This window comes from Typopeltis vanoorti, chromosome 11, assembly GCF_054136105.1.
Source record: "Typopeltis vanoorti isolate ZY-2024b chromosome 11, IOZ_Tvanoo_1.0, whole genome shotgun sequence".
NCBI classification, from domain to species: Eukaryota; Metazoa; Arthropoda; class Arachnida; order Uropygi; family Thelyphonidae; genus Typopeltis; species Typopeltis vanoorti.
In genome coordinates this window covers 55,375,855-55,399,819 of record NC_143559.1, presented here as the reverse complement: position 1 = coordinate 55,399,819, position 23,965 = coordinate 55,375,855, and the positions used below count along the sequence as shown (strand labels likewise).

General features: G+C 36.8%; 1 protein-coding gene across 7 annotated transcripts in view; it reads right to left on the bottom strand.

The window, feature by feature from the left end:
* Positions 1–23,965, bottom strand: part of LOC150101595 (uncharacterized) — a 427,246-nt gene that overhangs the window by 315,571 nt on the left and 87,710 nt on the right. For all 7 annotated transcript variants that reach the window (XR_016549078.1, XR_016549080.1, XR_016549079.1 and 4 more), the window contains one exon: positions 20,633–21,486. Coding sequence is in view for 4 of the 7 variants with exons in the window: in XM_090400964.1 (XP_090257090.1) it covers positions 20,633–21,486 (854 nt within the window). In the remaining 3 variants the exon portion in view is untranslated. The remainder of the gene's footprint in view (positions 1–20,632; positions 21,487–23,965) is intronic.

Genomic DNA, 23,965 nt, shown 5'->3' with positions numbered 1-23,965 from the left:
AAGATGCTGTGCGTTGTTATCGTGATATATATGAAGAAAAAAAGAAACAAACTGTTCAAACAAAGCTCAGCATGTTCCTCAACCCAAGAACATGATCCTGACAATCCACAACCCAGCACAAGCAAAGAATAAAAATTGATTTTGTAAATTTCTTTTACATTTTTGTGTTTACAGTACAGTATTATTTTTTGCATTATGTACAATATACATAATTATAAATTTAAAAGATTATAAAAATAAATTATAAAGATGATAAAAAGATTAGTAAGGTTAAAGAATACTGTTAATAAATATATGGCCGACACAAGACCAGATCGACTTATAACCTGTCAGCCAACCTGTCGTAAGTCGACGACCAAGGGTATATATATATATATATATATATATATATATATATGTATGTATGGGTGAAAGACTAAAGACCAATTCCCTCTTTTTTTTTTTTTTTTTTTTTTTTTTTAAAAAACTTAATAAGATGTGTGTTTTCAAGATTAAAAAAAAATTTAGAAGTTTCAGGTACTTTTTTAATGGTAATGCCACATCATAGGAACTTTCACCTATGATACATTAGTACAGTCACATTCAGGATGGTGACCACAACAGCTCTCTAAAAACCCTTACTAGGATGATTAATAATCTATCTTTCATCATTCACAGAGATAAGGTTTTATTGACTGAAGGGAAAGTAACAAAAGTAACAAATAATTTCAGCATGGATTTTCTACTTATTAAAAACCAAGGTATACAACATTAGTGATATACCTTGGTTTTTAAGAAAAAGAATAATAATATTCAATTTAAAATTTTTTTGCTACAGGTACCATATGTGTTATATAATTAAATACAGTATAATACCTCTTATAATAAAAATAAAAAAAAAAATAGTAATATGAAGTTTGGAGCAATGTCTCCGATGAAATCTGAATATGATAGCCAATACAAAAATGGTCAAAAGCAGTACTCTTTCTCTCCATCTTTTTACAAATAATAAATTCAATGTTCATAAGTAAAGATGAATACTCTTTGATAAAGGCATGAAACATCCAAACAGCAGTCAAAACAGCAGACAGAAGCCGGTTGTTCAGCGCCAAAATCAGTTCCATCAGCAGGAAAGGTCATGGCATCGGTGTTTTGGGATGCTAAATGCATTTTGCTTATTAATTATCCTGAAAAGGGTAAAACAATAACCAGGGAATATTATTCCGATCTTTAAACCAGACTAGACGAAAAAATTCGTGAATAAAGACCCGGTTTGCAGAAGAAAAAATCATCTTTCACCAGGACAATACACCTGTCCACAAAGGTGTTTTGGCAATGGGAAAATTAAGGAATCTGCACCATGAATTGTTATAACATCCATCCTATTCCCCAAATTTGGCTCCGTCTGACTTCTACCTCTTCCCAAAACTAAAACGCTTCCTCGCTGGTCAACGTTTTTCTTTGAATCATGAGGTGATTGTTGCAGCTGTAGAGGAGTATTTTGCAGATCTTACTGAGGACCACTACAGGGATGGGATGATGGCGCTGGAGTATCGCTGGAATAAATGTCTTAGTCTTAAGGGAGATTACGTTGAAAAATAAAAATAATATTGAAATTATAAATTCGTTTTTTCATTGTTAGGCAAAGAACTTTTCAGACTGCCCTCGTAAGTCAATACAACAGCTGTCTTCTCTGACTGACTTACTACTACGCGTGGATAGGCTTATGTGTTCGTCAGACATGTTATGATATGTTTCACGGTATAAAAGAACACAGATGGTTAAGAAAATAACTATTTATTAACTTAAAAGCTAATATTTCGCTGGACTTATATCCAGCATCTTCAGAGCACACAACACAAAGTTTGTTACAAAGGCAAGACAACCACAATCCGGTGTAACAGTGGGGACAGTATAAGTGATTGCAGCGTGCAACACAAGACTAAAGTCCTAATATGGCGCCATCTAGGTTTAAAAAAAAAAAAAAAAAAATCCAAGTTTTGAAATAGTAGTCCAAATGATAAAAATAAAAGTAATAAATATTAATTTGGTCTTAGGATGACTGTCTCCCAAATCTTTGGTAGATTTATACAGCCATACTTGTTAAGGTTTGGGGTATGTTTCAAGGCTTCTGTGTATTACTTTTGTTTCTTTCCAATTGATCCTGTATGCAGGGGTATCCAGAGCATGGTCTGCCAGACCCAACTTACCATAGCGAAAGTGTCGGATATATTTTTTGTGTTCACTGAGGCGGATGTCCACATTTCTTCCTGTCTGTCCGTAGTAAGCTTGATGGCAAGAACAGGGCACTTCATAGACACCAGGATGTGATAAAGGAGTGCATTTGCCCTTGGGTGAACGGATGAGAGTTGCTAATTTTTTATAAGGTTTAAATACTGTGCGTAATTGGTGTTTGTTAAGCACCCTAGATATCTTTTCAGATGTGCCTTTAATGTATGGGATGGTGATTGTTTTGTTGTAGTTTTCTGTGGTGGATAGAGGGGATTTATGGGTAGCATTTAGTAAAAAAAAAAAAAAAAAACCTTATAAAAAATTAGCAACTCTCATCCGTTCACCCAAGGACAAATGCACTCCTTTATCACATCCTGGTGTCTATGAAGTGCCCTGTTCTTGCCATCAAGCCTACTACGGACAGACAGGAAGAAATGTGGACATCCGCCTCAGTGAACACAAAAAATATATCCGACACTTTCGCTATGGTAAGTCGGGTCTGGCAGACCATGCTCTGGATACCCCTGCACACAGGATCAATTGGAAAGAAACAAAAGTAAGACACAGAAGCTTCTACAAGTCAGAGAGGTTGTTCCTGGAATCAACAGAAGCCTTGAAACATACCCCAAACCTTAACAAGTATGGCTGTATAAATCTACCAAAGATTTGGGAGACAGTCATCCTAAGACCAAATTAATATTTATTACTTTTATTTTTATCATTTGGACTACTATTTCAAAACTTGGAATTTTTTTTTTTTTTTTTTTTTTTTTTTTTTTTTTTTTTTAAACCTAGATGGCACCATATTAGGACTAGTCTTGTGTTGCATGCTGCAATCACTTATACTGTCCCCACTGTTACACCGGATTGTGGTTGTCTTGCCTTTGTAACAAACTTTGTGTTGTGTGCTCTGAAGATGCTGGATATAAGACCAGCAAACTATTAGCTTTTAAGTTAATAAACAGTTATTTTCTTAACCATCTGTGTTCTTTTATACCGTGAAACCTATCATAACATGACTTACTACTAGCCTACACTGGCATAATCACCTCAGTCTCATGGAATCTTTAGTTTCGAGAAAACTCGTACTCTTTTGCTCACGAGCTACTTTTCATCTGTCCAGATACTTATTATTATTCATTTGCTTCATTGACTTCAAGAAAGCATTTGACAAAGTCAAACACACACTAAAATGATTGAACTATTAAAAAGAATTCGATTAAATGGTAAAGACATTAGGATCATCAAAAACTTATATTGGAATCAAAAGATATCTGTTCTAGTCGATGACATTATTACAGACTCTATTAACATCAAAAGAGGAGTGATGCAAGGATTTGTACTGATGCCTCTCCTTTTTAACATATACTCAGAAGTCATATTATAAAAAATCTTAAAAGGAAGAAAGTAAGGGATTAATATAAATAGCAAAATCATCAATAATATCTGATATGCTGATGACATAGCTCTCCTTGCTGATAATATTCAGGATCCTCAAAATATTCTCAAACTGGTGAATGAAGAGAGTGATAAAATGGGATTAAGAATAAATATCACTAAAATGAAATCCATGATCATAAGCAAGAAACCAATTCTTAATTCAGCATTTTCTTTAAATGGGAAACAAATAGAAAGAGTGACAAGATTTAAATATCTCGGATGCTGGTTAAATGAAGAATGCAACCCACAAATGGAAATAAAAGTTAGAATTGAAATTGCAAGAAAATCATTTCTCCTGATGAAATCTACACTGTGTAACTGCAATTTAAATTTAGAGTTTACATATGCATAAATGCTATGCATGGTCTGTGCTCCTGTATGGTGCAGAAACTTGGAACTTGAAGACAACTTCTTCTTCTTCTGCAGCTTCTCCCACTTAAGTGGGGTCACTGTTTGTAATGAGTCTCCTCTACACCTTCCTGTCTTGTGTTGTCACCACATCCAAGTTCTTCATCTTCAAGTCCTCTTCTACCAGCTCCCTCCATCTCTTCTTTGGCCGCTCACACTTCCACCTTCCTTGCACATCCATCTGCATGACCCTTCTTCCCACATATTCGTCCTCCCTCCTCATCACATGACCAAACCATCTCAACCTCGCCTCCTGTATCTTTGCTCCTAAGTTCGTAACTTTCACTGTTCCCCTCACATAGTCATTTCTCAGACGATCCTTTCTGGTCACACCGCACATCCACCTAAGCATTCTCATCTCTGCTACTTCCATCCTGCTGAATTTATTTTTCCTCGGGGCCACAGTTTCTATAGCATACGTCATAGCTGGCCTCACTACTGTCCTATAAATTTTGCCTTTCAGATTGATCGACACCCTCTTATCGCATAACACTCCAGCCATCTCCCTCCAGTTCCTCCAACCTGCTTGTATTTTGCATCCCACTTCCTTTTCAGCCTCCATCTTCTTCCACTGTTGAACCCTAAGTATCTAAAGTCTCTCACCTTCCTGATGACATTTCCTTCCAGCTCCAGATCTGTCTCCTGGCCGCCGCCCACTGCGCAAACATATACTGTCTTACTTCTGCTCAGTCTCATACCTCTCTCTTCCAGTACTTTTCTCCATCTTTCCAGTTTAATTCCCGCTTCTTCTCTTGAATCTACACACAACAAGATGTCATCTGCATACAACATTGTCCAAGGCGCATCTTCTCTCACCTCCTCTGTTATCACCTCCATCACAATATTAAACAGAAACGGATTTGATGCTGACCCTTGATGCAAGCCAACTGTTACTTGAAAACTTTCTGTCTGTCCCAAACAGGTCCGAACACTTGTCTTCACATTTCTGTACATTTCCCACACCAACCTCACATATTTCTCTGGCACCTTCTTCTCCCTCAGACACCTCCAGACTTCTTGCCTTGGCACTCTATCATATGCTTTCTCCAGATCAATAAATACCAGATGTAGCTCCCTTTGTTTCTCTCGATATTTTTCCATCATCTGCCGTAACCCAAAGATAGCATCTGTTGTTGATCTACCAGGCATGAAGCCAAATTGTTCCTTTGCAATCTCCACCTCCTTCCTCAATTCTACCATCAAGAACCCTTTCTAGGATCTTCATTGTGTGGGACATCAACTTTATTCCTCTGTAATTTTTTACAGTCTTGTGCATCCCCTTTATCCTTGTAGATGGGGACAAGAGTACTCTCCCTCCATTCCTCGGGTATATTTTCCTGTTGGCAAACTTTCATGAACAGGTCCCACAGCAGGTCAATTCCCACTTCCCCCAGTGCCTTCCATGCCTCCACTGGAATTCTGTCGGGGCCCACCGATTTTCCATTCCTCATCCTCTTCATGGCCTCCGTCACTTCCACTCTACTGATGTTCTGCACCATCCCCTCAGAAGGCTGCCCATCTCCTCTGAGAGTCCTTGCATTTTCCTCATTCAAAAGTCCGTCAAAGTATATTTTCCATCTGTTTCTTATATCCACATCCCTCCATAATACTCTTCCTTCAGCATCTTTGATCTGCTTCACATGTAAGATGTCCTTTGCTGCTTTATTTCTACATTTCGCTAGTTGGTAAATTTTTCTCTGTCCTTCCTTTGTTTCTAATTGATCATACAGATCTTGATATGCCATGGCCTTCGCCTGTGCCATAACTCTCTTGGCTTCTTGCTTTCTCTCTTTGTACACCTCTCTGTCCTCTTCCACTCTTGACTCATCCCACTTCTGCTTTGCCTTCCTCTTAGCTGTCACTGCCACTTGTACATCATTATTCCACCACCAACCATCCTTCTGCTCTCTAAACTTTCCAGATGTCTCACCAAGCTCCTCGATTGCACAGCTCAGGATTACTTTTGAATTATGTTTCCACCAATCCTGTACACTTTCCAGTGCTTCCAAAATCCTCTCTAACACCCTCTCCCTAAAACGATTCTTCACACTCTCCTCTTTTAAGCGAAACCACTTAATTGTCTTCATCCCATGGCTTCCAGAGGTTCTTATCTTCGATCTTATTTTAAAGTCTGCGCACAGCAGTCGGTGTTGCTGTGCCACTTGATCTGCTGAAATTACTTTACAAGTTGTCACAACCTTAAGATGTTTTCTTCTAGTCAAAATGTAGTCAATTTGTGAACTGTTGTTACCACTCCTAAATGTTATCAAATGTTCTTCCTTCTTGTAGAAAAACGAGTTCACAATTGCCAGATCAAACGCTACTGCAAAGTCCACAACCCTCTCTCCTTCCTGATTCATCATTCCCACTCCGTGGCCACCATGCACCCTTTCACAGTCTCTATTCTGTCCTCCTATGTGTCCGTTTAAGTCTCCTCCGACAATCACCATCTCATTTTCTTCCAATTCCCTCATTTCTTCATCTAACACGTTCCAAAACTCATCTTTTTCCTCTGCTGTACAACCAACTTGCGGGGCATATACACATAATACGACCATCCGCTCTTCTCCAAGACCCAATTTCATTCGCATGATCCTGTCGTTCCTTCTACCCACGTCCAGTACTTCACCCTTCATTCTGCCACACACCACAATTCCTACACCATTTCTTCCCTTGTTATTCGCTCCAGAGTAGAACAATTTATATCCATCTCCCAGTTCCTTTGCCTTTCCCCCCTTCCACCTTGTCTCCTGCACACATAAAATGTCCAACTTCCTCTTCCTCATCATGACTGCCACCTCTCTTCCCCTTCCAGCCATGCTTCCAACATTCAGTGTTCCCACTCGCAACATCCTGTCCACCTGCTGGGCTCACTTCTTTAACTGCACCTGCCCTTGATGCAGTAGCCCTCGTCCATTTCTCGCAGCTGTAGGGCGATGTGGCTGCGCGTCGCTTAAGGAGTACGCCCTAGCCCTTATATCATTTTCTCTTCGACTCGTAATCATAGTTTGAGCTATGATTATGAGTGCCACCTCTCTTCCCCTTCCAGCCATGCTTCCAACATTCAGTGTTCCCACTCGCAACATCCTGTCCACCTGCTGGGCTCACTTCTTTAACTGCACCTGCCCTTGATGCAGTAGCCCTCGTCCATTTCTCGCAGCTGTAGGGCGATGTGGCTGCGCGTCGCTTAAGGAGTACGCCCTAGCCCTTATATCATTTTCTCTTCGACTCATAATCATAGTTTGAGCTGGCATTGAAGTTTTCCAACCAGATGCCCTTCCTGACATCAACCCTCGCATTTATCCAGGCTTGGGACCGGCACCTATTGAGGCTAGCTTGCCTCCTTTGGCGGCTGCATAAGACGAAATGACTTAGCAAGATAGGAAAGACTCACCCCTAGCCCTCGAATACTCATAGCATCAGGGGGAAGGAGCAAAGAGAGGAGAAAGAAGCAAAGAAAGAAGTGGATGGACCAGTCTACAGAATAATATAACAGATATATATTACATGAAGTAAGGCATGGTCCAGCATCAAGTACCTCGGGTTTGCCATGCCTGTACTCACTAAAGTGAGCCCTTGAAGACAACATTGGTAAAAAATTAAAAATAAAAAAAAATAAATTTAAAAAAAAAAAAAAAACCTGAAGCCTTTGAGATGTGGTTATACAGACAAATGTTAAAAATCTCATGGACAGCAAAAACGTCCAATCAGGAAGTACTGGAACAAATGGGGAAATCATGTGAACTATTAGAGACAATAAAGATACCCTCCATAGTGCAACTGATTTTCCAATCAGTTGCACTATGGATCGCCCTTCGATTGGAAAAGACCCAAGTTTGATAAGTGTTGTGAAGAGAGGAATCTTTATATGGGTTTTTTCAATTGATGGTGAGTTAGCCGATCTCATATGGAGGTAGCAGGGTTTTTTCCTCCCAGAAACTCAGGTTTTTCATCCAGCATACAGACAAAAAATACTAGTGGTGGTGGTGCAGATGATGATGGTAGTTGCATTTCTCTGTAGATGGTGGAGATGGAGAGCTGTAGAGTAGATGCCCTCCCTCAATGAGTCTTTTCCAAAGACTTGTTGAGGTAGGGCATCAAATCCTTGGAGGTGTCACGTAATAATAATGAGGAAAAGCTGCATATCTTGGTTACATACTTCGTAATGAAAAATATAAGATACCTCAACTGAATATAAAAGGGAAGATAAATGGAATAAGAGGAAAAATATCATGGCATGAGCTCTGAAGGACTATTTAGAGTGGCTGAAGATCGCTCAAAATTTGCCAAGGTGATCTGACCTCCGATAGGGGATGGTACTCAAAGAAGAAGATACTTGTACAAATCCCAAATCCATTGAACCTTGGAATACTGCTGTCACATTTGGGATTGTGCATCTAAAACCTCTCCAAAGATTCTTGATGCTGTTCAGAAGACAGTGGTTTGGTTAACTGATGACGGCTCTCTTTCACAGACTCTTCAACCTTTGTCTCATAGTTTCTGTTTGTCTCTTCAACAAATATTAACACAGGCACTGTTCAGCAGAATTCTCATGTACCATCTCTCTCGTCTCTGTTAAACCTATGGCAACAGCTTCCCAAATTCTTTTATAGATGAATTACTGACTCACTAAACCTGCCACTGTCATCCTTCATTCCATGTACAGTAATATATACTGTTTATTCAAACTTCAAAACAATGACCCTTCAATTAACTGACTCTTGCATGTCAATCAACTTCTGGTATATCACCATGCAAATATTCTTCAATTATCAGAACAGACATTGCTTTCCCAATGTGGTCGCATAAATAGTAAATGACTATCTCAATTTTGTGATAGTCTTCCCATAAAGTAGAATCTGTAACTAGCAATTCAAGAGAAATACTGACTGATTATTTTGCTCTTGACCAAGCACGTGCAGCATTATTTTGCTATAGGCATGGTGGCCTATACACAAACACTTGATGCAACAGATTTACTCAGCTATACTATATAATTAAAGAAATTTAATGATAGAAGACCAGAAATACCAAAACAGAAAAAACTATTTGTTATTGGAACACACCTAATTTCATCAGGTGCATAACATGAAAAAAGAAATACAAAAATATACATTACAAGAGAACAGCAGCTATAAATTAACTTGCAAACGTATTGCTGACATCTGAAGGCATTCTTGGATGCCATAGTATTGTTGGCCATGATCACGTGGACATGATCTCTTGAACAAATCAGAATTTTAGATGGTATGATGAGCTGGAAAGAAGAATTGTGGAATGAACAGAAACTATCCTCAATCTGGTCCATCTAATACTAACCTTAGCTATAACAATCTGATTATCGTTCTTCAGCTATTCAGTTTTGTCGTGCAAAGATCATGGCAGCAGAAATATGCCCAACAATGCTATGGTATCCAGAACACCTTCAAATGTCAGCAATATGTTTCAAGTTAAATTAAAACTGTTGTTCTCTTGTAATGTGATAGAGTCTTCTAAGAAGACTAAGCTAGTTGTGCGTTCAAATAATAAATTGTTTTTTTTTTTTTTTTGGTATCTCTCGGCTTCTAGTCATTATATTTTTTAATCTCACACACACACACACACACACACACACACACACACACACACACACACACACACACACACACACGTGTGGTTAAATAATGATTCACAACTATTGAATATGCTACGAAACTGAACTTGGATGAAAGAGAAATTAAATATTGATGGAGAATAATTCAATAATTTATGATTCGCCAATGATATCATACTAAGATCATCATCAGAACAATCAGGACAAAATTGTCCTACTTTGGCCAAACAGGCAGGACAGCAAATATCAGGATTTCAGAACACAAAGACTACATCCGGATTCTCCAGTACAGCCAATCTGGGCTGGCAGACCATGCCTTAGATACCCACCATAGAATTTGTTGGAAAAAAACTAAAATAATACACCACAGCAAGTTTAAGTATGAAAAATTATTCAAGGAATCATCAGTAGGTCTAAAAAACATTCCAAACCTCAACAAATGTGGGTGCATGAAACTACACCAAATTTGGGAGACTTACATTATGAGAACTTCAGCCCAACAGCCAAGACAACCAAATTAGCCTGCCAGAGGGCACCATTAGGACTTTAGGAACAATATTAGTTTCTTGCCTTCTTCCTCATTTGCTTATGTTAGTGCCTGCGTGCACATACCATATTTTTATGTTCCTGAAGATGGCAACGTGGCGTTGCCGAAATATCGAAGTTATTCATTAAAGTTGCCTTTAATTAATATCCTTTATATGCATTGTTAATTCCGTAAGCTAATTACCAGTTAAGAGCTCTGATCTCCCTGAAATATATTTCATCTAACAACATTCTTTATGTTAAATTCAACTAACTTTTTTATTTTATTTATTTTTTGCCATCTCTCCTTTATCACACTTTGGCACAATACTCAACAATATGTAACAATACAAAAAGTAATTTTTTATATTAATTACTGTATATACCATACAAACATACTCAATTAACTCATAAAAACAAAAAACAAAACAAAAAAATTATCACAATTGAAAACATAATAGTCATTATTTTCTAAAATTTACTTCTTTTTAACAGTAACTGAATTGCACTCCAATGGTAGAGTAAAATCATTCACTTCCTATATTCATGGAAAATTAAGATTAATGTCAATGCACTGATCAGAAACAAATTCATGTAAATTTTCCTTATCATTGAATATTAATGTATAGAAAATGCATGTACAAAAAATTTTAATATTCTGTTTCCATGATCTGGTTTGAATACTGTTTCTGTTCTCAGGATATAAACTACTCTGAATGAATAATTCTAGGGCTTTATTCTCTAATCTGCTTTTAATATGATATTAGTCATTCCATCCAGATGCAAAAAGGTAAGGCAACATTGACTCAGTTGGCACTAATGATCTAAGAAGTGATGGGAGAGAATGTGAAGGAATTGTTGTACAAAGCAAAAATGAAGAGCAAAAAGGTGAAAACTGTAAGTCTCCTACCACGTATGATAAAGGTGAAATGATGAGGAGGGTGTTGATAGCACACATATTCTAGGGCTTTATTCTCTAATCTGCTTTTAATATGATATTAGTCATTCCATCCAGATGCAAAAAGGTAAGGCAACATTGACTCAGTTGGCACTAATGATCTGAGAAGTGATGGGAGAGAATGTGAAGGAATTGTTGTACAAAGCAAAAATGAAGAGCAAAAAGGTGAAAACTGTAAGTCTCCTACCACGTATGATAAAGGTGAAATGATGAGGAGGGTGTTGATAGCACACAAATCAATATGCAGATTGTACAGAAGGAATAATGTAGAATTTGTGGACCTAAGGCCTGCGTTTCACATTCACGAGGTGACAGAAACAGATAAAATAGTTGAGTTATTGAGTAATCAGTTTGCAAGGATATATCATTAAAGTGAGGTTAATGCTGTGGCATATGTGGGAAGAGGGATGGATGAAATGGACATTCTTAGGACATTGCAGAATCTTAATGTAAATAAAGCTGTTGGATTAGATGGGATATCAGATTGCATTTAGCAGGAATGTGCAAACAAACTGCCAATGTCTCTGATTAGACTGTTTAATTTAAGTCTCAACTCTGATAGAGTTCCAAGGGAGTGGAAAGAGGACAAAACAATTCTCTTGCATAAGGGAGGTTCTAAAACTACATTAGCAAATTATAAACCAATCAATATATCAAGAGTAGTGGTAATAGTACTGGAAAAATTGTCAAAAAAAATATTCAAGAATGGGTGGATAAGAATATGATACTCTATGAGGGGGCAACATGGCTTTGTGAAGGATTGACCATGCCTTAGTAATTTACTAACGTTTTATAACAGGCTGAGTGGGATAAAGGGAAATGGCTACACGATGATTCTGCTGGATTTTGCAAAGGCATCTGATTGAATACCACATAGAACTCTGATATGCAAATTAGAACAAATGTGGATGGATATAACATTGGTTATGTGGATAAGAGGGTGGTAGACATAGTTGAAGTAGCCATTTCCTATTACTAAGGTAGCTCATATAATTACTTGGATACAGAAGAACACACAAGTAGAGACAAGTTTTTATTCCTCTTTATAAGGCCTTGATACGTCTACACAACTGGATTACTGTGCTCAGACCTGGTGTTCTGGGGATGAGGAAGTGGTGGAGAGGATTCAGAGATAAGCAAACAAGATGGTGGAATGTTCTCTATGAAGATAGATGGGTTGTGGATTGCTGAAGTTGCTTGATGGGCTAAAAAGAGATATGATAGAAAAATTTAAGTTACTTAAAAGGGATGAACAAATGTGGATTCTGGCAAAAAATCAAGGAAAAGGAGGAGTAGCCATAGTATTCAACACAAAATACGAGGCTAATCTTCTTGAATGGCAGTCAGTCTCAAGTAGAGTAATGTGGGCAAATATGAGAATGGGGAACTGGACATTGAGACTTATTTGTGCCTATTATACCACAGAAGGGTCTACTAAGGAAGAAGTGGAGGAATTTTTTGATGCTTTAGAAAAAGCAACTTACACAATGAAAAACGAAAAGTTGGTCCTTGTTGGAGATCTAAATAGCAGAGTAGACATACAAAAATATTTTGGGAAAATTTGGAGAAAAGAGCAAAGCTAATAATAACAGCAAATATTTGTTGGATTTCTGCTCAGGACATGGACTGGTTATTACTAACACCATGTTTCAACATAAAAATGTGCACAAATTGACATGGGAGAGAAGAGGCAAGGAATAAGAAAAGTCTCATTGACTATGTAATTGTTGATAGTGATGTTTTCTCCCTGGTGCAGGACACCAGAGTGTACAGAGGATTTGAAATTGGAAGTGATCACTATTTAGTCTTGAGCAGGATAAAATTGAATTTCATATTGAAAAGAATAACATGTAAGAAAGTTTTAAAGCGAATAAAAGTTGAGCAGCTCTCAGATGTGAACTGTAGACTAAAATACAGAAATATTATTGAAAAGAAAATGAAAGAGTTTGAGAACAGGAATCAAACCTTGGAGATTCAGTGGCAAACTCTGAAGGAAACATTGATTGATTCTGCCAGAGAGGCATGTGGTGAGGTTGTGTGCAAGGATAAAAAAATCAGAACTCCCTGGTGGACACAGGAAGTTAAAGAGGCAGTGAAGGAAAAGAAGAAAGCATATCAAAAGTTCCTGGCAAATAAGTCAGCTTTTACTCTTACAGAATACAGAGACAAATGTAAGAAAGCTAAACAGTGTGTAAAACTAGCTAAACAAAAGTCATGGGAGGACTTTGGCAAGAATATAGAAAATAAATATCAAGAAGGTGGCAAAATATTCTGGAGGTTGTTGAAGAAGCTTAGGAATGGAGGAAAGAGTGCTGTAAAAGGAATTAGAGATGATAAAGGTGAAATGAAAACAGGAGAAAAAGATATCCTTGAAGTATGGAGTAATTACTTTGAAAAACTGCTAAATGAAACAAGCAGTGATGACAGCACAGTGATAAAAAACACTGACCAGGCATGCAGTCAGGAATACATATCCATACTTGAAGTAGAAAAAGCCATCAAAGGCTTGAAATGTGGAAAGGCAGCAGGAGTAGATGATATTCGACCAGAAATGCTGAAGTATGGTGGTATAAGAGTCTTACAGTGGCTGCACTGCATAGTTCAGAAAGCCTGGACAGAGGGACGAATTCCCGATGATTGGAGTAGAGCTCTCATAGTACCCATATATAAAAAGGGAAATAAAACTGAATGTGAGAATTACAGAGGTATTTCCCTACTGAGTGTTCCTGGCAAGATCTATGCAAGTATACTTGAGAAACGGTTGAGAAGAATTGTGGAAGAAAAGCTTGGTGAAGAACAAGCTGGATTCAGGCCAAATAGAGGCTGTCAGGATCAGATCTTCACTTTACGACAAATAGTCGAGAAAGCATGGGAATATAACAAAGATCTGTATTTAAGTTTTGTCGATTTGGAAAAGGCATATGACAAGGTGCCAAGAGAGAAGCTATTCAATATGCTGCAGTTATATGGTGTCAATGGGGCATTATATCAAGCAATACTTAGTCTTTATTTGAGTTGTGAGTCAGCAGTTAGAATTGAAGGAAGTACAGGAAGATGGTTTAATGTTAAATCTGGTGTGAGACAAGGATGTACATTATCCCCTCTGTTATTCATTATCTATATGGATCACATTATGAAGGAATGTGGTATTAAACCTGATATCAAAATTGGAGATGTTAATGTCAGCTCTTTGCTTTATGCGGATGATGTTATACTTCTAAATAAATCCGCTACAAGTCTGCAAGATTCTCTGACTAAATTGAGTAGCTGTTGTAATAGATATGGTATGAAGGTCAGCAATAAAAAGACAAAGACAATGAAAATAGGCAGAATCATTGAAAATGTCAACTGTGTTGTGAATGGAGAACCTGTGGAACAAGTAAAACATTTCAGCTACTTAGGCACAATTTTTACTGAAGATGGTAAACTAAATATAGAAATAGACAACAGAATCAGCAAAGCTGGTATCGTGGGAAGTCAAATGAATAAATTCATATGGAATAAGAAAGAAATTAGTCGGAACACTAAATTAGCTGTATACAAGACTGTGTTCAAACCAATTTTAACTTATGGATCTGAGAGCTGGGTCAGAAGTAAAACACTTGACCAAAGACTAGAGACCGCAGATATCAGAGTCCTGAGAAAGATTAGAAGCGTGAACAGATGGCATCAATGGCAATATCATATTAAAAATGAGGATATTAGGAAAGAACTTGACATTGTCAGCATCCAGGAATGCGTTAGCAGAGCTAATCTCAGATGGTATGGTCACTTAAATAGAATGGGAGAGGAAAGATTAGCAAAACAAGTGTTCTCTGCCAGGTTGGCAGGAAAACGACCCAGAGGAAGACCAAGATATAGGTGGATTGATACGGTACAACTTAGACGATAGAAATATAAGATCTGATAATGTTGGAGTCTTGACAAGTAACAGACTGATTTGGAGGAAAATTGTAGATAGGAAGTTAGTAATGATGTAATTTTTTCATGTAGTACTGTCATATCCTGTACACCCCTTGAGGGTACATAGCAGGAATTTGATGATGATGATGATGAAAAGGGATGAATTGGATAACTTAAGTTACTTAAGTTATCCAATTCATCCATTAAAACCCTTCAAGTAACTTAAATAAAATATGCAAGTTTCAGCACTTGGCTAGAGGGGGGGCAGAACAAGAGGTCATCCCTGGAAATTGAGTAAAAGTGTGATTAACAGGGGCATGAGGACTAGATTTTTCGCTTAGTCGAGAGGTGACAGAAGGTGAATGGAATGGGTTGCCAGATTCAGTTGTTATAGCACTTTGTCTGTTAATGGGAATTTGTCCAAAACTTGCTTCTCTGTCGAGTGTGCTTATAGCAGTCCAGGAATACAATTTGGCACAGCATAAAAGCCAGCCTGGCTGACCAAACAAACAGCATACTTGCTATCCCACCAACTGTAGGTTTCAATCCCAGTGTTAGGAGATGGATGTTCGTTGTTAGGTGGGGGATGAATTTCATTACTCAATGGGACTACAACCCACCTTACTGAAGGCTAAAACAAAAAAGTTCCATGTAAAAAAAAAAAAAAAAAAAAAAAAAAAAAAAAAAAAAAAAAAAAATTTAGAGAAACTTTCTAAACAAAATATTGTTTAAATTTAATATATCACAGATAAATATACATAATATGAAGGGTAGTTTTTTCTTCTTGGAATGTTTCTCACAGAGAGGAAATGTTCTCCAAAAATGGTATAACACCACCATCACTAATCACTTTATTGAATTCATTTTGATGTGTTGGAACATATCACCGAAAAAGGTTCCCTTCGGGGGGGGGGGGCTTAGAACTGAGCGCATATGGTACACACTGGTTACACTGATTTTGCAGATTCACACTCCTCATATATAATGCAGTAGCCTTCCTCTTATCCACGCTAACATTTTATAATCCAATCCTCTATTCTCTAATTTCTGCAAGTCTTCCATGTGCAGTTATCCTGTCAAAATCCAAAAGTATCATGGTATTATCCATTCCCTCAGTGGTATATTATAGAATGTGAGCAACTTGCTAAAACATGGCCTTCCCTTAGTAAACTCATGCTGTTCTTGCAAAGCACAAATTCTGTTAGCCGATTTCTGAATACGAGCCTTAACCAACTTTTCCAAAATCTTCAACCACCACTACTCCTGAGATATTGATTGGTTGATAGTTGGATCTTTGCACCACCCTTGTGCATGCAAGTACCATAAAAATTCTTTCCACATATGTGGAATCTTCCCCGTTCTGAGATTCAAATTACATAGCCTAGTTAAAGGAACAGCCAGTTCATCTGAACACTGTTTTAGCATCCATGCTGATATCGAATGAGTTCCTACTGCAGAATTCTTAGCTGTTGCACAAACTGATTAAAAAATCAGTTTGTGCAACAGCTCTAGACTTCATCATACACAAGTTTCCTCATACAGTGAAGAAGTAGCGATAAGTTCAATGTTGCATAAACCAGGTTGATAGCTTTTAGCAAAATAAATACTCATTAGTTGAACAACCACTTCTGCATCAGTCACCCACATATCATCTGCATTCAGCAGAGTTCTTTGAAATTCATTCTTTCTTTTACTTGCAGCATAAACAATAAAATTCTTTGGGACTGTATTTAACTTGCAGAGCCAGTTTCTTTTCATACTCAGACTGTTTTCCATACAACACTTGCGACTCTTCTGGCCTGCTGCTTATAATTATCACAACTGACACACGGTATCCCCTCCACATTATCGTTTCCTTACAAATCTCTTACTTTATTAGATTACACATCTATTTTACTCCTACTCTATTTATTCTTTGAATTCTAGGGACACATTCTGATATTGCATCATTTAATTATTTTTTTAAACAGTTCCCATGAACTGTTGATATCCTTTCCATTCAACAACTGATACCATGGTGCAGAACCCAACATACTCCTCAGGTGGTAATGTCCTGCTTTGTAGTTCAGCATATAACCTTTTCTGCATGGAACATTAATAAACTTAGCCACTTACCAAGTGAGTACCGCATGATCAGTCCCCAATCGGAGGCAAAATAGTTATGTCTAACTGAACTCCCCCCCCCCCCCCCCCCGACACCATTATCACATTTAGCACTATTTGCCCACGAGCTTCTTTCATCACATGCTGTTTGAGGAAGTTATCTCAAAACAGCTCAATAAATTCAGTTTCATTCTTCTCATGAGATTTCACACAGTTACCAATCAATGTTTGGATAATTAAAGCACCTCCCCCACCATTTATGATTAATCTTTTCACGCCCATCGTATTTATTTGTTGATGCATTTCTTCACTACCAATCCACCAGGTCAGTAACAACATTCCACTATGTATTCAATCTTGTTAGACTCCACCTCACACCAGAGGACTTCAAACTCACTTCCACATGTAAAACTTACTAGTATTGCAGTCATAGGTCTCAACTCTAACTGGATTCAAGTCATCCGACATCATCAGCAGCATGTCCCTCCTCTCCTATCAATACTTCCTAAAATACTGTATCCTTTGCACTTGATAAGTTAGCATGTCTGCTTCTGATATCCAAGTCTCACCAAATGCTATACAATATAAGGTCTCAATATATTAACTAAGGCAACAACTCACTACTTTGTTTCTGATACTCCTAGCTACAGATGTTACCTGCATAGTCTTCTGTATACTCTATGGTCTGCATGACACAGTTCGGCAACTTGCATATCTCTGTTCTTATCTATTTCCTTACTTATGAACATCTCTTTACACATGCTTGATATCTCTGAACCGGATGAACAAAGAATTATTCTCTATTCATAATCTTTTCCATAATAATAACCATTCCCATCATTAACACAGTTACCTAACATTGTTACTCTTACACACAGATTCTCACATTTCCTCCCGTCGGAATTCAGTTTTTCTGACTCTGTGTTAATCTTATATCAATTAATTTTTTAAGACTCTTGATGCCAAATGCATTCAAATGTAGGCCATTCCTCTTATACAAACATGCTCCACTACACGACACAAGTTTGGTTTAGATTTCTTTCATGAAGCAATAAAAATGAGTCCCCATTACATGTAATAATTATGGAGCTTTACTTGTAAACAATAAATCTTGCACAGTTGAACTGTACAAGAAAATATGCAAATTTTTCATATTATATGCATTTAAACTGCAGCTATAATTTCCAATAAATAAATCTTTAATCAAATCAATGTATTCATTTAGTTCAATATTAATCTTACATCACAGTACCAATGACATATGTAAATAGACAATCTATCAATTATAAATAATATTTGTACTTTTCTCACAATATAATTTCATTAGCAAAATAAACTGGTCATTATAAACACAAAAATTAAAATTAGCACAATCTATTTAAATACTGCATAGATCTATACAGTGTATTCATTCAACACCTTTACCCCTTAATTAGGTGCGAATTGTAACATAGTATTGTCATAAGCTTATCTTCACAGCTCACATCATAGTGTAATCAAATGCATGAAAAGTGTACATAACAGATTTTTTTTATATAATACTGTTATTTAACAAATACAATTATCTTGCAAAGACTTGTCTTTTACAAGATAAGTGTTGCCTGAGTGCATTGTGAAAAGTGAGTGGCTTCACATCAGTGCTACCTTACATTCGGATTTTCGTAATTTTTTTTAATTGTCTTCACTGTTAAATTATTTGTTATGGATAATTTATAAAAATTCACCTTCATTGTGAACAATAAACAAAAAATGCAAACAGTTATGGAGTACATTTTAAACCTACCAAAAAGGAAAGCCTATTTGTGTATATTTAATGTAATGCATATGAGAATATACATTACATTCTTTAATTTTGAATGGATTACTTTGTTTTATTAACATAACATACAAGAATATCGATATAAAGTAGAGCAATAGCTTCGGCAAATAAACTTTTTTTTTTCTTTTCTGGCTAGCAGATTTAACCTGTATTTCTGGAGCCTGAACACACACACACACACTTGATTCTAGTAAAAATGCTAAAAATAAGTGAATCTAATTTCACTTTTTTTTGTATACATACATCTAGTGAAAAAAAGGAAGAGAATTAATTTTTAAAAATCATTTGCTTCACTGTTTTTAATGAAAATTTTTTGACAAAATGTTTTTAAACAACACACATACACAATTCAGAGAAATCACTGTTTCTATTGACACATTCTTCTTTATTCTAGTAGTAAGACTTATACGTTGGTTAGACATAACTGGTAATTAATTTACGGAATAAACAACGCATATGAAGTATTTTAATTAAAGATAACTTTAATGAATCACTTCTATATTTCGGCAATGTCACATTGCCATCTTCAGGAACATAAAGATATGGTATGTGCACTAAGGAACTTAACAAAGCAAATGAGGAAGAAAGTAAGAAACTACTTTTGTTCCTAAAGTCCTAATGGTGCCCTCTTATGGGCTAATTTGGTAGTCTTGGCAGTTGGGCTGAAGTTCTCATAATGAAAGTCTCCCAAATTTGGGGCAGTTTCATGCACCCAAATTTGTTGAGGTTAGGAACGTTTTTTTTAGAGCTGCTGAAGATTCTTTGAATAATCTTTCGTATTTAAACTTGCTGCGATGGATTATTTTTGTTTTCTTCCAACGAATTTTATGATGGGTATCTAAGGCATGGTCTGCCAACCCAGAGCGGCTGTACTGGTGAAAACGGATGTAGTCTTGGTGTTCTGAAATCCTGATATTTGTTGTTCTGCCTGTTTGGCCAAAGTAGGACAATTTGCAGCTGCAAGGGACCTGGTATACACCAGGTAGGTCTAGGGGAAGTGGTTGGTCTTTGGTAGAGCGGATAAGGGATGCCAACTTTTTATATGGTCTGTAACAGGAAGTAAGGTCATATTTTTTGAGGATATTCCACCATATCTTTATGTTCCTGAAGATGGCAATGTGACATTGCCGAAATATAGAAGTGATTCATTAAAGTTATCTTTAATTAAAATACTTCATATGCGTTGTTAATTCCGTAAATTAATTACCAGTTACATTCTTCTTTAGTTTGACAATTCTAATATTCATTTCGAATCAAATGACTTTAACCGATTAACTTGTAAAGATCATGTAATGGCACTGTACTAATACAAATTCAATGTCCTCATACAAAGAACAAGACAACATTTTGACAGTCGGATGCAAAATTATGTAGAACAATGTCCCAAATCTCTCTCAGGTATTATGACTCCCTCTCAAATATGATTCCTATTGTGGTAAATTTTAATTGACATATTAAATGTTGCATAGCCATCCTAATTATTTACATCCATTTCAAATTATAATAAACACAATAAAATAAAATTCATTTGGCATTCTGGCAGGAATTTTATTTAAAAGCATCATTATTGAAAATATTTTCGTTTAAAGAAATATCATGAGAATCTGATAGCATATAAAAAGGGTTAAAATAATATTGTTGCTGCCCGAATTCAAAATACCTGAATACTTACTTGACCATGAGGATCTTGATTTTCTTCTTCATTAAATGGCAAGTGCATGAATGGACCAGAATCCATTGGCTGTGATTGCTGATGAGGAAATCCTTTTTCAGGTGGAATTGAACTTCCAGTCATTAAACCAGACTGTTGAGCACCACTACCTGAACTTCCACCTGCACTTCCAACTGGAGGTGTTGGCAATAATGGATGTTTTGGCTCTTGACTATTAAGAGGTGGAATTAGTGATTGTCGCTGAAACTGAGAATTAGGAAGAAGAGGTTGTTTTTGGAACTGATTATTATTTTGAAACATAGGCTGCTTCTGCAAAGGAACATTTGTAGGAAAAAGTGGTTGCTTTTGCAACTGGTTATTACCAGGAAATGGAGGAAATTTTTGTTCCTGGTTTAACTGATTACTATTAGAACCTGGTGTTGGAAGTAAAGTCTTCTGCTCTTTCTGGTCTAATTTTTGTTGTTCACTTTGAACATCATCATCAACGATCATAGGCATAGGCTGCTGCTGCTGCTGTGCCTGCTGTTGTTGCTGCTGGGGCTGTTGTTGCTGCTGCTGTTGTTGTTGCTGCTGCTGAAGTGGTGGTGGTGGCGGCGTCACTCTTGGAAATTGAGTAGTAGAAGGAACCTGATGATGTGGTGGTGGTGGTGGAGGAGGAGGTGGAAATAATCCTCTTGGTCCACTGGGAAATGCTGCCTGATAAGGTGGCTGCATGGAATTCGGCATTGGCTCTTGAGTAGGATAGAATCCTCGTGGTCTATATTGAGGTATTGGTGGTGGAGGACCAGGATAGGCATAACCAGTAGGCCAATGATATTTGGGTTCTTGAGAAAGAAAAGCATTTTCCTCAGGATCTAAGGAAAAGAAGAGTGATTACTGGATATATCTTAACTTAAAAAAAAAAATTATTATTATTGCATTGTGTGGCAAGAAAATATTGAGATGAAAAAAATATAAAAAATCTTGTTTTCTGTATTTCTTAATTTAATTACTTGCACTCTCATACAATACTATGTTTACTGATTCCTTTAAAAAATGTAAAAAAAAATTTTTTAATTAAAAAAAAATTTTTTTTTACATTTTCGATAATAACTGTATTGATAAGTCACAAATGGCCTTATCGATACAGTTCTCAAACTTTGGAAAGAACTGGAAAACGCAACTGATGTGATGGTATCATTTATCTGATTTTATTTTCCCATTTTTTATGACATTAACCACATTAAGTTGGCAACCTTTCCATCTTAATTTACTTATTAAACAGAAAAATGTTTGATGGAGACATATCAGGAAAGTAAGGTTGTATAGGAGAGGTAGGGTGTTAAAGTTACTGCAGATTTGAGCAAATCAAGACTACAGTAATTATGGACTATCTTGATTTCTTATTCATATTCACATGAACTTAAGCTTATAAGGGATTTATAAGTGGATAACTTTTTTTTTAAATCTTTTACTGATTTTTTTTCTTTCTAAGTTTTTAATTAAGTGCTAAGGCTGAATAACATATGTAGTGACATAACAATGAAGGCAGGTAATTCTTTGTTTCACTTGAATACTGATAATTTTGTGCACCATTGCAAATGTGAAATTGCACTCATTAGCAAATGGGAATATTTTATGAGAGAAAAGGGAAACCATCAGAAATATGTGTTAAATTAGGAAGATAGCAAGGTTTTGAATGACAGCAATATCTCTACTGAAGGATCTAACAATCTGACATGTCACATAGAGAGGCATGCAAGCAAGAATGAGCATGAATAGAAGAAGTATACTATCTGGTAGTCATGTCAGTGGAAGGAATAGGTAATGTGAAAGTTGTAGAAATAAAAAAACAGAAGGATGAATTGCAATGACATAAAAATAATGCCTTAGGTAATTCATAAAGCATCATGGGAGTTGAAGATACTATGAAATCACTTGGTAATTAGGAAAGCTAAGAAAGGAAACTAAATACAAGGGGGGATGGGGGGGACATGAAAAAACAGAAAGGATTGAAAAGGATATGGTGACATATCAGATATTTGCTTAATTGTGAAAATGCTCAGCACTCAACTGTAAAGACCAAACCTCATTTCTCACGATCACTCTTACTCCAAACCTTTTCTAACACAATCACATATCACTTCTATGCATCAACAGCTTCAAAAAAACTTTCTTTTTATTAATCCCTAGTCTGACCAACATTGGAATACTGCTTGGTGTTGCACCCCATACTTGGGAGCAGTATTCCAAGACCATCCTAAAAATTCTTTATGTTATTCAGAAAGGAGCAGTTTACAGACTCTCTTTAATCACCTTCTCACAGAAGATCAGTTTCTGCACAGTGTATCTTCCACAGATATTTCCATGGCCATTGTTCAGCTGAACGAGCAACATCCATTATGTCTCCCATTTCATATGTGGGAGAAATAAAATATGAGATGATTCTATGATGAGGGTGAATAATGAAAATGTATTTCCTGAGAGTGGAAATTCATGATGTTGCAGAGACTATCAGACAAAAATAGGTAGAAGGAGGATACTGGTCAAAACAGAGGCTACCAAAAGAACATAAAAGAATTAGCAGTGCTTCTGACTTGGTTATTCAGCATGAGTCTCAATATGAGCACAGTTCCTAATGAGTAAAGGAAAACAAGATAATCTCCATTATACAGTAGTGGAGACAGAACTCATGTAGCCAATTATTGACCAACCTGAAGGCCTGGAGTACTTGTTAAGACGATGGCAAGGCTAATTATGAACAGTATCAAGAGGTGGGTAAGTAGCATATTAATCCTTGTGGTTCATAGCTTTATTAAAGACAGAGTGACTGCAGAGTTGGGAATGGTTATATCACAATACTTTTAAACTTTGTCAAGCATTTGATGGATTCCACACTGGAGGTTGTTATATAAACTCAAAGAAATTAGGTATGCAAAACATTCTTGTGACATGGATAAGTGAATAATTGACTGACTGACAGAGTCTAAGAGAAAGTGTGTGTGTGTGTGTGTGTGCATGTGTGTGCGTGCGTGCGTGCTGGAATACCACAGAGTTCTGTATTTGGGTCATTGTTGTTTAACTTGTATACAGATTGTAGTGGGATTGGTTGAGATAGTCACATATCATTTGCAGACAATGCACAGATGGGAGGAGTGATAAGGCCAGTACCAAAACAAAATCCTTGTAAGTTGATCTAGACAAACTAGTTCTATGGTCAAATGATAATGAATGTCAGCTTAATGCTGCTAAGTGCAAGCATTGGTATACGTTCTGGATTGAAGACATTGGATAAGTAGAAATAGAAATTGGGTTTCTATTTCACCATGCAGGAGTCCCCACTAGGATGGGGAC